General features: G+C 53.9%; 2 protein-coding genes across 4 annotated transcripts; one reads left to right on the top strand and one right to left on the bottom strand.

The window, feature by feature from the left end:
* Positions 1 to 4,772: 4,772 nt before the first annotated feature.
* SWSAP1 (SWIM-type zinc finger 7 associated protein 1) lies at positions 4,773 to 6,372 on the top strand. The gene is made up of 2 exons (XM_029217763.1): positions 4,773 to 5,031; positions 5,659 to 6,372. Exons 1-2 carry the CDS (start codon positions 4,783 to 4,785, stop codon positions 6,160 to 6,162), a joined length of 753 nt encoding a protein of 250 aa, XP_029073596.1. The 5' UTR covers positions 4,773 to 4,782; the 3' UTR covers positions 6,163 to 6,372.
* Positions 6,373 to 7,327: 955 nt separating this feature from the next.
* Positions 7,328 to 13,211, bottom strand: EPOR (erythropoietin receptor). Of its 3 annotated transcripts, none has more exons than XM_029216622.1 (8): positions 13,201 to 13,211; positions 12,747 to 12,856; positions 10,741 to 11,430; positions 10,507 to 10,664; positions 9,874 to 10,027; positions 9,703 to 9,790; positions 8,322 to 8,409; positions 7,328 to 8,228 (listed from the first exon to the last, which is right to left on the bottom strand). In XM_029216622.1, the coding sequence occupies exons 3-8, from the start codon at positions 10,964 to 10,966 to the stop codon at positions 7,617 to 7,619; spliced, it is 1,326 nt and encodes a 441-aa protein (XP_029072455.1). In that variant the 5' UTR covers positions 10,967 to 11,430; positions 12,747 to 12,856; positions 13,201 to 13,211; the 3' UTR covers positions 7,328 to 7,616. The 3 variants fall into 3 exon arrangements, with proteins under 3 accessions (XP_029072455.1, XP_029072453.1, XP_029072454.1); XM_029216620.1 differs by lacking the exons at positions 12,747 to 12,856; positions 13,201 to 13,211 and adding an exon at positions 12,286 to 12,583 and having other exon boundaries at positions 10,741 to 10,919; positions 11,295 to 11,430; XM_029216621.1 differs by lacking the exons at positions 12,747 to 12,856; positions 13,201 to 13,211 and adding an exon at positions 12,286 to 12,422 and having other exon boundaries at positions 10,507 to 10,655; positions 10,741 to 10,919; positions 11,295 to 11,430.
* Positions 13,212 to 15,423: the final 2,212 nt, after the last annotated feature.

A 15,423-nucleotide genomic window follows, 5' to 3' on the forward strand; every position in this document is an offset into this window, starting at 1 on the left:
GTGCTGTTTAGTTAGGCACAGGGGCTGCAGCAGTGAGCAGAACAGACACAAAATCCTGCCCTCATGGAGCTCACTTCCTAACACCTAAGAGACAATAAACAAGATAAATAAGCTATACACAAAACCACAATTCCAAATTTCAAGAACGTCTGGAAACCAAAATTTGTTTCTCATGTGTGGCAAAACCTGACCTGAACTGACATAGGTTATTATAGCTTTTCTTTATTTAACTTTATGTGACTATTCTTACGTCTTGCTGCAGATAAAGTGTTCGACTTACAATGTTATCCCAGGTCCAACTAGGAGTGTTATTCAGTGCATAGTATTTACACCGTAGTACCTTTCGAAAATCTGAAAAATTCTGAATTCTAAACTGTAGGATCAAGGATTTAGGTCAGGGATTGAGATCGCTGATATGTTAGAATGATAAGTGACAGAGAAAACTCAAGCTAGAGAAGAAAATGGGACAACTCTGGGATGGGGACACAGCTTGCAATTTAAAGAGGGTGGTCAGGGAAGTTCTTTCTGAGGAGTTGGCACTGGAGATGAGGTGTGAAGGAGGGAGGGAAGGGAGCCATGCAAGTATCCACAGTGTGGAGCAAGGGGAGCGTTCCAGGCAGAGGGAACAGCAAGAATGAGGGCCCTGAAGTGGCAACGTGCCGGCTGTGTTCGGGGAACAGTGAGGACACCTGTGCGGTTGGAGCTGAGCAGGCGACAGGGAGACGGAGGGGGAGGAGGTGGTGGGGTGGATTGAGGGCTGCAGGGAATGAGTTGGACGCATGAGAGGGCTGCAGGCAGAGGAGGAACAGAATCATGGAGCCCCCTGCTTCACCGCCCAGAGCTTCTATTAACAGGGCTTGCACCCCTGAGGCCCGTGGTCCCTCCAGACGCACAGCTGCCTCCATGCGGGCAGGAAAGAAGCAAAACTTCAGCACAATGGACAGCGCCCTACCGCAACCCGGTTGGCGCTGTCCGTGGTCCTGATGTTAAGCGGAGGCCAAGAAAGGGTAAAGGCGGGGCTGCCAGACACAAAGAAGTGTCTGGGACCGCTAGAGAGGTTGGAGACAGCAGCCCTGGCCTTGCACACACCCCCATCCCAGGGGGGTGTTAATTTTAGGTGATAATTTTAGGTAGAAAGTTCAGACTAAGGGACTTCCCTGGTGGTCCAGTGGGTAAGACTCCATGCTCCCAATGCAGGGAGGTCGGGTTCGATCCCTGGTCGGGGAATTAGATCCTGCATGCATGCCGCAACTAAGAAGTCCACATGCCACAACTGAAGATCCCACATGCCACAACGAAGATCCCGCGTGCTGCAACTAAGACCCAGTACAGCCAAAATAAATAAATAAATAAAAATTTTTTTAAAAAAGAAAGAAAATCCAGACTAAGATCTGCTTGCTTATTCAAAAGCCTTCTTGAGGGCTTCCACGGTGGTCCAGTGGTTAAGACTCCGTGCTTCCACTGCAGGGGGCGCGGGTTCAAGCCCTGGTCCGGGAAGATCCCACATGCCGCAGAGCAACTAAGCCCGTGTGCCACAACTACTGAGCCTGCGCTCTAGAGCCCGCGAGCCACAACTACTGAGCCCGTGTGCCACAACTACTGAAGCCCGCGCACCTAGAGCCCATGCTCTGCAACGAGAAGCCACCACAATGAGAAGCCTGCGAAATGCAACGAAGAGTAGTCCCCGCTCGCCGCAACTAGAGAAAGCCCGTGTGCAGCAACGAAGACCCAATGCAGCCAAAAACAAATAAATAAAATAAATTTATTTTAAAAAATCCTCTAATTAAAAAAAAAAAAAAAGCCTTCTCAACATGTCCCAGTAAGTCTCACAGCCTCTCAAGCTCAACTCGATCAAAACTGAGCTCCGGGCTTCCCTGGTGGCTCACTGGTTAAGAATCCACCTGCCAGTGCAGGGGACATGTGTTCAAGCCCTGGTCCAGGAAGATTCCACATGCCGCGGAGCAACTAAGCCCGTTCACCACAACTACGGAGCCTGTACTCTAGAGCCCACGCACTGCAACTACTGACCCCACGTGCCTAGAGCCCATGCTCTGCTACGAGAAGCCACTGCAGTGAGAACCCTACTCACTGCAACAAAGAGTGGCCGCTGCTCGCCTAAGCTAGAGAAAGCCCGCGCACAGCAAAGAAGATCCAATGCAGCCAAAAATAAATAAATAAATTTATTTAAAAAACTGAGCTCTGACTTATAATGTAAGTTAGACCATGACCCTCTTGTGCTCAAACCCTCTGTTGGCTCTTCATGGCACTCTATGTAAAAACCAAAGTTCTCCCAGTGCCCCCAGGCCTTTGCACTTGAAGGTGCCTCCACCTGGAATGCTCTTCCCCTACACAGCTACACAGTTCCCTCTCTCAACTCCTTCAAGCCTTTCCTCAAGTATTACCTTCTCAGGGAGGCCTGCCCCTACCACCCTATTCAAAATTGCAAAAACCAAACAAACAATTGGCCCTTCCCTTCCCTGTGCAAACTTTTTTTTCTTTTTTTGCACACACTTATCATTTTCCCATAGACTATTTAAACTCTTCATTATCTCCTCCCTCGCTAGGATGTCAGTTCCACCAGGACAGAGATTTTGTTGTCTGTTCACCGCTGAACACCTGTGCCTCCTAGGTCAGGGCCGGGCACAAAGTAGGTGCTCAATAAGTGTTCGCCAAACGAATGAACTAATCACTTGAGGATGCTGATAAACCAGGGAGGAACACAGACTGACCCTGAGCTCTCCACCTCCCTGTTACCTCACCCTGCGGTCCTGCCTCCTCCAGGGAGCCCCTCTAAGGTAAGAGTCCTTCTGTCAGGACATGAAGATGGGATCCTAAGAAGGGAGGGAAAGAAGTACCGTGTGCATGAGAGATACACCTAATGTCTGCATCTCTGACTATATACTCACTCAGCTATTTAGGAGCACCTACTCTGCGCCAGGTACTGTTCTAGGAGCTGGGGACCCAGTAGTGAAAGAAAGAGGGACCCTACCCTGGTGGAGCTGACATACTCGTGGGGAGAGAGGCAATAAAATAAATACATAAGGTTGGAAGTGATTTGAAGAGAAATACAGATGAATAAGCAATTAAAGAGTGAAGGGTGTGTGACTTTACACAAGTGGTCAGGGAAAGCCTAAGTAGGTGATATTTGAGCAGAGATCTGAATGGAATGAAAACAACTAGGGATAGATATCTGGGAGCTGAGTGCTCTAGGCAATGGAACAGCAAGTGCAAAGGACTTGAAATGGGGCTGTGTTGGGCATACTCCATGTATATAACTGTGTGGAACTGTGTGATTCGGGTGTCACTACTGGGTGCTTGTGTATTTAGAGTGTTGCAAAGTAAGGTGAACCATGGGGCTGAGGTTGTGCATTTGACAGGGGAATGTAACAGCATGCCTCGTGTGTGTGTGTGTGTGTGGTGACAATGGTATGGTTATATCAGAGTGTGTTTTTGTATGCGTGCAAGGGAAAGGGTGTGGGGGCATGAATGTGGGAAAGAGTGTGTATGGGATGCGTTGTGTCAGGATAGGACATGGCTGTGAGCATGAGAGTGATGGGGATTCTGGAAGTGAATATATATGCAGAGATGCCGTGTGTGTGTGTGTGTGTGTGTGTGTGTGTGTGTGTGTCTATGTATTTGTAGAGGGATGTGGGGGTACCCGGCTTTGTGAGTGGGTGTATTGGGGGATGTTGTGGAGCTGTGTTCTGGCCCCAGAGGGAGAGAGAAAGCCCTGGAAATCTCAGTTCGGCCCTGCCCCTGGGTCTCCTGGCAACAGCACCACTTTGAAGTTACCAGGAGACAGAGTTGCCAGGGCAACAAGGGCGTGAGTGGCAGCTCTGGGGAGAAGTCTGGGTGAAGAGACCCAACCAGTGATCACTTGATTATTCACCTTGTTCCTCCTTCTCTCCCACTTTCTCATCAGTTCTACCTTCCTTTCTTCATTCATTCCTTTAACGAACCTGTATTGAGAATCTGCAATGCCCTAGGCACTGACTGGGCACTGGAGATACCGAAGTGAACGTGACAAACAAGGTCGTGCTGTGGCTCTCCCTCAGTCTCCCAGCCCCTTCATCTTTGCCTCTTCTCTCCTGGCCCTTTTTTTAATTCTATGGTCCTGCCTCCCATTGTACCCCAAGCAGGACTCCAGAAGCCCCCAGGCCAACGAGGAGGCCAGCTGAGACTCTTCTTCTTAGAGACCCTCAAAGACAGCTGCTTTGCTGTCTGACGGATGTTTTGCACACGAATGTCCTCAAGCCTGCAGCCCCCGCCCCCATTTGTGCAAGTACTCAGGTACAGAGAGAGACACAAGCACATAGCTCCTCCATCTCTCCCCTTCTTCATTGTCACTGGGTAACATCAGCAGAAACACACACATACGCATCACAATATTCCTCTGAGATACCATGTGCTCCATTTTACAGGTGAGCAAACTGAGGCTAGGAGACTTTAAGTAATGTGTCAGTGATTAGGGCCTACTCCCTCCAACTCTCAACCCTTGTATTGTCTGATTAGCTTATTAGCTCAGAATAATAGTATTCATGCTGCTTCCGCCAGCGGACTCACCCAGGGAAGGGCCTTATCTCCCTCAAAGGCCTCCATTCCTTCCTCAGACTAGGTTATTTGCCCCTTCACCGGGGGAGGAGCTAGGAAACGTCGATCTAGCTTTGATGAACAGATCACTGGACCAATGGAGAAGCTAAGTGCACTGTAACCAATGCGACCCCGTCCTGGGCGGGATCAAGGACAGGAACGGGCCGCCGATTGGACAGAGGTACGCTGCGAATGGCGGAGACGCTGAGGCGGGTGCTGAACTCGGGCGGCGCGGCTGGCTCTGGGGAGGAGAACACGGCTGAGGCCGAACCGCCTTTGCTGCTGCTCGGCGGTCACGGCTCTGGAAAGACAGCGCTGCTATTCGCGGCGGCCCTGGAGGCGGCAGGGGAAGGCCGAGGCCCTGTCCTCTTCCTGACGCGGAGGCCTCTGCAAAGCCTGCCTCGCCGGATTGGAGCTCCGCTCGAACCCTTGCGGTTACAGGTGGGGCGGAGCGGGACCAGAGGCGGACCAGCCAGTAGCGAGGCGGATGGACGATTGAGTGACAGGCAGAGACAGACCAATGGCGGAGACGAAGGGAGGGCAAGCCGGAGCAGGCATTATGGGACGGAGTCTGGAACGAGTTGGGGGTGGGACTACGCGAAGCTTTGTTAAGATTGAGTGAGAAACCATCCAATGAGGGGGCGGAATTAGCAAAGGTGGCGCCCAAGGACTGGAGTCAGGGGCGAGTAGGGGGCGGGGCTAAACATGGGTCGGGTCTGGACAAGAGTTTCTGGGCCGCTGGAGTCAATGCTGGGGTCGGACGTTATGGGCAGGTTTTCCGTGGAAAGATTGCCCTAGAGATTTGACAAAACGATATACCTTATTCTTAACTAATACCGGGAAGTGATGAGTGCAGAATTAGAAAAACAAAAAATAAAACGGGGTGGGGGGCGGGCGTGGCGAACAGAAGAATATTCGACCACTCTGAGCTAGCTGCTTCACTCTGGAACCAGCGGTCTGGGGAGTGAGAACCCCGTCCAGGAAAGTATGCAAGGAAGCAGGGCTGCTATAGCTGAGAGCCTGGCTTCCTGTGATGAATCTGGCCGTTTCCTTTTTTCCTCTCTGTAGAAGATCCGCTTCCAGTACCCACCCTCAACCCGTGAGCTCCTCCGGCTCCTGTGCTCTGCCCATGAGACGCGGGGGCCAGCCCCTTCCCTCCTGCTGCTCGATGGCCTGGAGGAGTACCTAACGGAAGACCCCGGGTCCCAGGAAGCCGCCTACCTGGCCGCCCTGCTTCTGGATACAGCTGCCCACTTCAGCCACCGGGTTGGGTCCGGCCGGGGCTGTGGGCTCATTGTGGCCCTCCAGACCCAGGAGGAGGGAGACAGTGCGACTGCCCTGCAGTTGGCACTGCTTCAGAGGTATTTCCCTGCCCAGTGCTGGCTGCAGCCCGATGCACCAGGCCCAGGACAGCACTGCCTCCGAGCCTGCCTGGAGCCAGGTGGGCTGGGTGCCAGGGCAGAGTGGCGGGTGACTTTCCGACAAGATGGAGAGATGACAGTCACCCCGTGGCCCACGCAGGCTGGTGACACCAGCTTGCACAAGGGTTCAAGCTCTGGAGGCCAACCTTGAGGTTTGGAGTGTGACAACCTCTCTATGCTTCAGTTTCCATGGCTGGAATACCTACCTCAGGGACAGATGCAAATTCAGAGACCTAAAGATTATAAAGTGCTTTTTCTCTCATAAATATAGCATTATCCTGTACATATTGTCAACATATTGTTTAACTTTGCTGTTTTGAACTTTGTAAAGAGTTTCATGATAAATGTAATCTGAGACTTCCTTCTTCTCCCGCTCAACATTGTTACTAATATTTGGCCGTGGGACTTCCCTGGCGGTCCAGTGGTTAAAACTCCATGCTTCCAGTGCATGGGACACGGGTTTGATCCCTGGTCTGGGAACTAAGATCCCACATGCCGTGCAGCGCAGCCAAAATACAGAAAACATTCAGCCACATTTTTTCATTCATTCCTTTTTCCATACTTTGTATAATTCCTTGGGTGACTATACCCCAATTTACTCATCAGATTGACTTATTTACTGCTATTAACACTCTTGTACACATATCCTGGTTCATGTGTGTGAGGGTTTTTAGGGTACATACATAGAAGTGGCATTGCTGGAGTAGAAGGTATGCATACGTTCAGCTTTCCTAGGTTATGTCAAACTATTTAAAAGTGGTTAAACCAGAACTCCCATTGAGCCACTTGATGACATTTGGTGTCATCAGAGTGCTGTCTTAGGACAGGGCCTGATTCAGAATAAAGCCCTAGGAATGAATGTCATTGGTATTATTATTAGTGGCAGAGACTAGCTAGCAGCTCATTAAACAGCTTTTCTCTCTTGGGTGCACAGCTAAACTACATTTCCCAGCTGTCCATGGTTCTCGCTAGGGTCACATGACCATTTCTGACCAGTAGAATTTGTGAAGAAGAGATGGCGCCCACCTCTAGGCTAGGTCCCCAAAGGCCACAGAATCTTCTGCTGTCTCTCTCGTGTTGGCTGGCAGGATGCAGAGGATCCATCTAAAGACCCCAGGGTAGCCCCGGGGGATATTAAAGTTACAGTCTGGGCTTCTGACCCATCCCAGGGATAGCTGCCCACCTGTTTGAATTGAGAAATGAGAGAAAATATTTAATGTGTTCAGCCATTCAGTTTCAGGGCAGCTTTGTTAGGGCAGCTAGCATAACATACTAACTAATTCATTTTATTATTATTATTCAGATTGCCAGGTCAGAATTTCAGACTGAACTCAAGGCCTTTTACTGCTTCTCCTATGGCCTGGGCCCAGGGAAAAGATGGGGCTTACAGGTATTTATAGAAGCCGTGACAGAAAACATATATATTTATATATCTACACAAAAGACTGTACATTTAAAAATACTGCAAGGTTGTGACTTTCTGACCAGGATGAATTGAGCAGAAAGCCAAGGTCAGCAGGCCTCACTGACCCTGCCGGATAAATCTTGGGCCTGGAGTAGCACTTGAGGTCATTCTGGGTCCCTGTGCATCTGAGGGCTGGAGTCCTAGGAGCAGGCCACGTAGCTCGGGGGTGAAGGCTCGGGGGCTGGGATGAGGCTGTTCTCATAAGGGTTGGAGTAGGGGCCATCGGATGAGCCCCTCTGGGCTTCCTGGGAACCCCCAGAGCTGTAGTCAGTTGAGATGCCAGAGTCAGACACCACGAGGTACAGGTACTTTAGGTGGGGTGGGGTAGGGGGCAACTCAGGGGGAAGTGCCCTCGGGCGCAAGAGCTGGGAGCTGGGATCCAGGATGGTGTACTCAAAGCTGGCAGCCAAGGCCCCCTCTGGCACAGGCTTCAGGGCCAAAGCGGGTGAGCAGGAGAATGCTTCTGAGGCTTCATCCATGGCTGCTATGTCCAAATCGCCACCAGGCTGTGGGAGGTCCTCGCTGGGTGGGCTCCGGGGCAGCAAGCACTTGTCCAGCACCAGGTAGCTGTCTTGGGCATGCTCGCTGCCCACCGGCTCCAACAGGGGCCCCTCATCATCTACCCCTGGCTCCACTGCCTGTGTCACCCCCCAGCAGTGCTCAGAGAGGACCTCCAGGGGGGCAGGTGGGTCCTCTGTGAAGGGGGTGCAGGGGCTCCACCACAGACAGCCATCAGTTTGGTACAGCCACAGCTGGGGAAACAGCAGCAGCCTGCTCAGAGACCGGGAATTCGGCCACAGGAGCAGGGAAACCCCAGGCCCTGAGGGGACAACCAGGCCACCTACCTGGAAGTTACCCTTGTGGGTGGTGAAGAGGCCCTCAAACTCGCTCTCGGGGCTTGGGATGCCAGGCCATATCTTCTGCTTCAGAGTCCTAGTGAAGCCAAAAGAAACGAATACCTGGGCATGTGTCACTGAACATTCACCAGCACCCCCTCAGCACCAGTCACAGGGCAAAGATACTCCTAGCCCCTTGTGATCATGATGAAGGCATAGGAGTGTGTGGGGCTGAGGAACAGGGGCTCGGCCAAAGCATCTGCCAGGCTCTACAGAAGGGCAACTGGAACAAAGTTTTGAAGGATGCATAGGAGTTCAATATGCTCCGTCTAAAACCCACCCAGTCTTGTCTGAAGGTCCATTGTTACTTCCCTCCTCACTCCTTTCCATAGTTCCTCAATGCATTCAGAATAAAGTCCCGATTCCTCCCCACAGCCCTGCAGAAGACCCTGCATGGTCTGACCTCTGTCACCTCCTTCATCTCATCATCCACCACTTACCCCCTTACACACTCTTCTCTAACCATACAGCTCTTCTTGCAGCTGCTTCAATGTTCCAAGCTCATTCCCACCACAGGGCCTTTGCACTTGCTGGTTTTTCTCCCTGCTTTTCATGTGGCTGCCTCCTACCAGACTTCAGGTTTCTGCTCTGATGTCACCTCCCAGAGGCCTTCCCTGACTATCCTGTCATGGCCCCATCCCCATTAATTTCTGTGATATCACTCATTACAATTTATAATCAAATATATGTTGATTCCCTTATTTGTTGTGTGACTCAGCTATGAGATCCACAAGGTCAGTGATATGTCTGGCTTGTTCTACACTTTCTCCCCAGTGCCTAGCACACAGTTGGCATTCAGTATGTATTTTCCAACCAAGTAAATGAACAGGGCCTTGAAAGACAACGAGGAGATTGCTTGGCAGACATGGCAAGAAGGACATTCCTGGCAGAAGGAACAGTATGTGCCAAGCCTTGGGGGTGTGAAAACACATGGTTTGTACTTGGAATTACAAAAACCTCAGGATGGCTGGTCATATCGTAAAGCATCTAAGGAGCTTGACAACAGGGGTGGGAGGCACTTGGGGTTAAATCGTTTCAGTAAGCCCTTCTGGTTGATTTTACAGAAGTTGATGAAATGGGGAAAAAGTACAAAGGAATCCAACAAGGGGCAGCCACTGAGGTAGGAGGAAAACCAGGTGAAAGTATGCCCAAGAGCAGAGAATTTTAAGTAAGAGTCTGCGTCTGACCTGGCTTGCATCCCAGTCCTGCCACTGACTCCTCATGTGTGACCCTAGGCAAGTGCCTGCCCCTCTTTGAGCCTAGGTTCCCACAGGGAAAGGAGAACGTTGGTGGGGAGGAATCTGAGTCAGGTGCCGAGTGGGGCGCTCACCGGCGGTGGGAGAGCAGGGTTAGCACGGCCAGCAGCAGCAGAATGAGCACGAGGACGAGGGAGAGCGTCAGGATGAGGGGGTCCAAGTCTGGGGAGCAGGGAGGAGGTCAGGGCGGTGAGCTTGCCCCATGCTCCGCCCAGCCCCTTCTACACCCCTGCCTGGGGCCTCACCACTAGCCGTCAGCAGCGACACAGGCTCGGACCAGGCGCTCCAGAAGCCACCGAAGCTCGGCTCGGCCATACGCGCGCGTACCTTGAAGGTGTAGCGCGTTCCGCCCCGCAGGTTGCTCAGCACGCACTCAGTGCGGCCGTCGAGGATCTCCACCTGGAGGCGGGGCCCAGGTGAGAGGTATCGCCAATAGGGGCGGGGCGGGCAAAGGAGGGTATGTGAGGGTGGGCCCTGAGGGACCGAGCCAATCAGAGAAAGGAAGAACCGAGCCCAAGCATGGGGAGGCGGGCAATGAAAGCAGGAGGCGGGGCCCAGGAAGGGTCGGGGCCAATCAAGATGGGGCCCCAGGTAGAAGAGGGCGGGCTCGGGCTATTTAACTGCGGGGCCAGAGCACAGAGGGGATGGGCCCTGAAGAAGTCTAGGGTTTGGGACAAGGGTTTAGTGGGATTGAGTCCAGGTGGGCTGGGGAAAGGGGACATTGGGAAAGGGGACAAGTCGGTGGACGTGGAGCTGTCTTGGGCGGGAGGTGGAGGGGCGAGGCCATGGGGGCGGGGCCGTGGTGACCGTCTGGGTGGGACCTAGAGGGCCTGTCGACTCTGGAGCCCTTGGGGCTAGGCCGTAGGAGCGAGCCTCACCCTCTGCGCGCCACCAGCGGCGTTCTCTGCCGAGATGTTCATCTCATAGCGAATGAGGCTTGCCATGGGTGCCCCAGGCGGTGGGAGCCAGCGCAGTACCACATGGCCGCCCTCGTCTGCCCGCCGCGCCAGCAGCCCAGCGGGAGGGTCTAGGAGCACTGTGGAGAGGGATTGCTCAGGTGGGCGGAGACTGGGACTCCCTCCCGAACACTCTCCCGTTCCCAGCGCTCTTACCCACTTCGTTGATGTGGATGATACGGCGGTAGCGTGAAGAGCCCGAGGAGGCCGCAGTGACGCGCAGCTCTAGGGGCACGAAGCTCGACGTGTCGGCTGTAGGCAGCGAGCACCAGAAACGCACCAAGCCGCGGGTGGTGGGCGCCTGATGCAGGCGGCACGGCTTCCACGGCTCACCCCTGTTCGCCCAGGAACCAGCGAGGGTAGGGAGCAAGTTGGGAGGCATTGCCGGGACCGAGGGTGTGTTCTGGACACTACCACCAGGGGGCGTCCCAGCCCCGACGTACGCGACGCCTTAGTCCTGCTTTGGAGCGGTGTTGTCCCAGCCCTGAAGTTTGGGGTCGCACTCCAGCAGTGATCACGGGAGTGTTCCAGCCCCGACCACTAGGCAGCGTGTCGGCCCTGACCCCGTGGGCTTCCCAGTAGTAACTACCAGCGGAGGTGCCATCAGGCCCCTGGCACCAGAAGTCCCAAGGTGCGAGCTCCGGGGAGCGCTGCTCGGCCCGCCCGCCCCCTCCACCTGTGGGGCGCTCCACTTGCCCCGTCGGACTCACTCGAGCTGGTAGGAGAAGCTGTAGTTGTCCGGGCCGACCCCGGCACTTGCCGCTTCCTCCCAGAAACACACCAAATCCTCCAACCTCTCGGTGAAGCACAGAAACTCTTCAGGCTCGCGGGCTGTCAGCAGGGCCGCTGGGGATGGGGGCCAGGGGAGGGGGTCAGGAGACCCGAGCCCCGTCCTCGGGCCACAGCATCCTTCCCTCCCTCCTGCCGCCTGTGCGGACCGATAAGAAAAATGCCCCGCCCCTCTGTCTACCCCAGCGGGGCCCTTCGAGGGGTCTGCAGAAGTGCTGCCCCCCGAACTCCCATGCGTAGGTTCAATGTCTTATTGTCTCCCCACACACGCCCGCCCACCCCGCGACCGGCTGAGCTGAGCGCAGCATTCAAGGCCTCCGCCTCCCGCTGCCGGCCCCGCCCCAGCCCAGGACGTGCGTGAGGGTGAGTGTGTGTGTGCAGGAGGCGGGGTCCCCTATCAGCCCCGGCAGGCTCCCGGCTGCCCGATAGCGCCAACCGTGCCCCCCGCCCCCGCTCCCTCAACCCCGCGGACCCAGGGATATGGCGCCCGCATGCAAACAGTGTTTACAGACGCCTGCGGCCCGGCCCCTCTGACTCGGACCCTGGTTTTAGCCTCCCTCCCCCACTGGAGGGTCGGCTAGGTCCCCTCCCCTTGGGGACTCTAGACTACAGGGCCTAGAACCAGCACCACCCCTGCCCCATTTAGTGTTTAGCATGTGTCAGACTCCTTGAGAAGATAAAACAGGACTCTTACGCCCCTCTCTACCTTCTCCCGCAGACGCAGTCTGGGGATACAGACCCGCAGTATGCCATATCAGGTCCCAGTCTAGGGTTCAGACACCAGCTGGGGCTCCAGGACACAGACTCGGGCTCAGAACCTGGCATAGCCCCCAGGACCCAGGCTGGAAGTTCAGGCCCCAGCATTGCCCTCCAGGACCTAGTGCGGGGGTCCACACTCAGCTCCACCCTTACCTTTCCTTTCAAACTTGGGATCCGGTGGGTTGGGTGGGGGAGCCCAGGTTGCCCCAGCGAGTAGGAGACAGAGGAAGCCAACTCCAGGCCAGAGGGGTGCCCCGAGATGATACATGATGCAGCCCCTGCCACGGGAGGCCCAGGGCTCCTGCCCCCCCCCCTTCCTCCGCCCCAGGCACAGTCCACAGCTGGGTCAGCAGCTGCCTCCGCCGGACACAGCTGACCAGGCCTTCCCGGCCAGGCGCCTCCAAGTGGCAGCTCCCCCGAGGGGGCGGGACCAGCAGGCAGCCTGGGCTGAGATAAGAGGGAGGCAGCCGCCCTGCCAGGCCGGGCTAGAGAGGGCAGAGGCCCTCCAGGGTCTGGGGGCCCCTTGGGGGATGGGGTGGGGGGGTGGCGGGAGCAGCTCTGGTTTCTGCGTAGGACCCACTTTCTTGCTGTGTGTCCCTGAACAGGTGACTTACCTTATCTGAGCTTCAGCCTTTTCATCTGTAAAATCCGACTTGGCACATAGCAAACATTCCAAAAATGTAAGCTACTGATATTATCGTGCTAATCAACATCTCTTCCCAGTCTGGGTAGGAAAATAATAATCGTAATAGTGAGTAGCAGTTGAGTGTTTGCACAGCGTTGGGCAGTGCTGCCGGACAGTATGTGCGAAAGAGCCTGCATTTGTAAAATTACATATATTCTGGAGTGTGAGGTTTCATGTGTGATTTTTTTGCTTTTTTTCTCTGCTTACATTTAAATACTATTGGGATTTTATTTTACAAGGAGTGTGCAGTTCTTTTAATAATCTGGAAAGTATAGAACAAACTATAAAAGCTTTTCGCCTGGGCTGAGCTTAAACTGGGGTAAACACCCTCCCCACAGAGGTACATGCCTGGGGAAGGCGGGGGGGGGGGTGCTGATACCTACCTCATTGCGGCAGCCTGCCCCAGATTAGCCAGAGAGCTCCCTGGTGGTGCAGTGGTTAAGAATCCGCCTGCCAGTGCAGGAAACACAGGTTCGAGCCCTGGTCTGGGAAGATCCCATATGCCGCGGAGCAACTAAGCCCGTGCACCACAACTACTGAGCCTGCGCTCTAGAGCCCGCGACCACAGCTACTGAGCCCGTGTGCCACAACTACTGAAGCTCACGCGCCTAGAGCCCGTGCTCCACAACAAGAGAAGCCACCGCAATGAGAAGCCTGCCCACTGCAACAAAGAGTAGCCCCCGCTTGCCTTAACTAGAGAAAGTCCGCGCCCAGCAACGAAGACCCATAAATAAATAAATTTATTAATTAAAAAAAGAGAGGGCTTCCCTGGTGGCGCAGTGGTTGAGAGTCCGCCTGCCGATGCAGGGGACACGGGTTCGTGCCCCGGTCCGGGAAGATCCCACGTGCCGCGGAGCGGCTGGGCCCGTGAGCCATGGCCGCTGAGCCTGCGCGTCCGGAGCCTGTGCTCCGCAACGGGAGAGACCACAACAGTGAGAGGCCCGCGTACCGCAAAAAAAAAAAAAAAAAAAAAAAAAAGAGAGAGAGAGAGAGAGAGAGAGAGCTCCATTCCCTGGAGCACAGTGATTGGTTCAGGGAGGGCATGTGACCGAAAGGGATCCAGTGAGCTTCCATCATGGGACTTTTCCTGGAGTTACTGGGAAATGGGGTGCCGCTTTCTGTTGGATGATGAGGTGAGCAGATGACTAGCCAGAGACATCTTTGCCATTAGGAGGGAAAAAATTGCCTGATAATGAAGCTAATGTGGGTTTCTGAACTGTCTGTTACCTCCACCCGTAGACTCTTCCTCTAACTAGACATGGGGCTCACTCCTTCACTTTACTCAGGCCTCTGCCTAAATGTCACCTCCTCAATGAAGCCCTCTTTGCTCACCGTATTTAAAATAGCAACCCTCGGGCTTCCCTGGTGGTGCAGTGCATAAGAATCTGCCTGCCAAGGCAGGGGACACGGGTTCGATTCCTGGTCGGGGAAGATCCCACATGCCGCGGAGCAACTAAGCCCGTGCGCCACAACTACTGAGCCTGCGCTCTAGAGCCCGCGAGGCACAACTACTGAGCCCACGTGCCACAACTACTGAAGCCCATGCGCCTAGAGCCCGTGCTCTGCAACAAGAGAAGCCACTGCAATGCGAAGCCTGCACACCGCAATGAAGAGTAGACCCCGCTCACCGCAAGTAAAGAAAGCCCGCATGCAGCAACAAAGACCCAACACAGCCAAAAGTAAAAACAAACAAACAAACAAATAAAATAGCAACCCTCTAGCCCCACACTCCCCATCAGCCCTTAAACGGCTTAGTAGCAGTAGTAGTAGTAGTAGTAGTAGTAGCAGCATTTTGCATTCCCTGTACTTATTTTATCTAATAGGTATTTGATGCTTTGTTATTGATTCACCACCTTTACCAGTCCGTTTTGTTCATTTCTGCATCCCCAGTACCTAGAACAGGGCCTGCCATACAGTAGGAGGTCAGGAAATATTTGTGGAGTAAAAGATTAGTGAAAAACCAAGCTGAGAGATATAGAGAAACAGTTGACTTTGTGTTAGCCACTGGATAGAGCTGTTCCTGAGCACTTCTGCACTTTAAAAAAAAATAAATTTATTTATGTATTTTTGGCTGTGTTGGGTCTTTGTTGATGCACGCAGGCTCTCTCCTTGCGGCGAGTGGGGGCTACTCTTCGTTGCGGTGTGTGGGCTTCTCATTGTGGTGGCTTCTCTAGTTGCGGAGCACTGGGCTCTAGGCGTGCAGGCTTCAGTAGCTGTGCCATTTGGGCTCAGTAGTTACGGCTTGGGGGCTTAGTTGCTCCGTGGCACGTGGAATCTTCCCGGTCCAGGGCTCAAACCTGTGTCCCCTGCATTGACAGGCAGATTCTTGACTACTGAACCACCAGGGAAGTCCTGTCCTGCACTTTTAAAAACAGAAGTCGGGGAATTCCCTGGTGGTCCAGTGGTTAGAATTCCATGCTTCCCCTGCAGGCGGTATGGGTTCTGTTGCTGGTAGGGACTCAGATCCCACAAGCTGGGCAGTGTGGACAAGAAACAAACAAACAAAAAAAAAAAAAACAGAAGTCAATGAGAATCTCTTCCTCCGGAAATTGGCATTTGGTTTGAGTGTGTGTGTGAGAGAGAGGGAGAGAGAGAGAGAGAAAGAG

This window comes from Monodon monoceros, unplaced genomic scaffold, assembly GCF_005190385.1.
Source record: "Monodon monoceros isolate NGI ecotype Baffin Bay Population unplaced genomic scaffold, NGI_Narwhal_1 Super_Scaffold_12, whole genome shotgun sequence".
NCBI lineage: Eukaryota > Metazoa > Chordata > Mammalia > Artiodactyla > Monodontidae > Monodon > Monodon monoceros.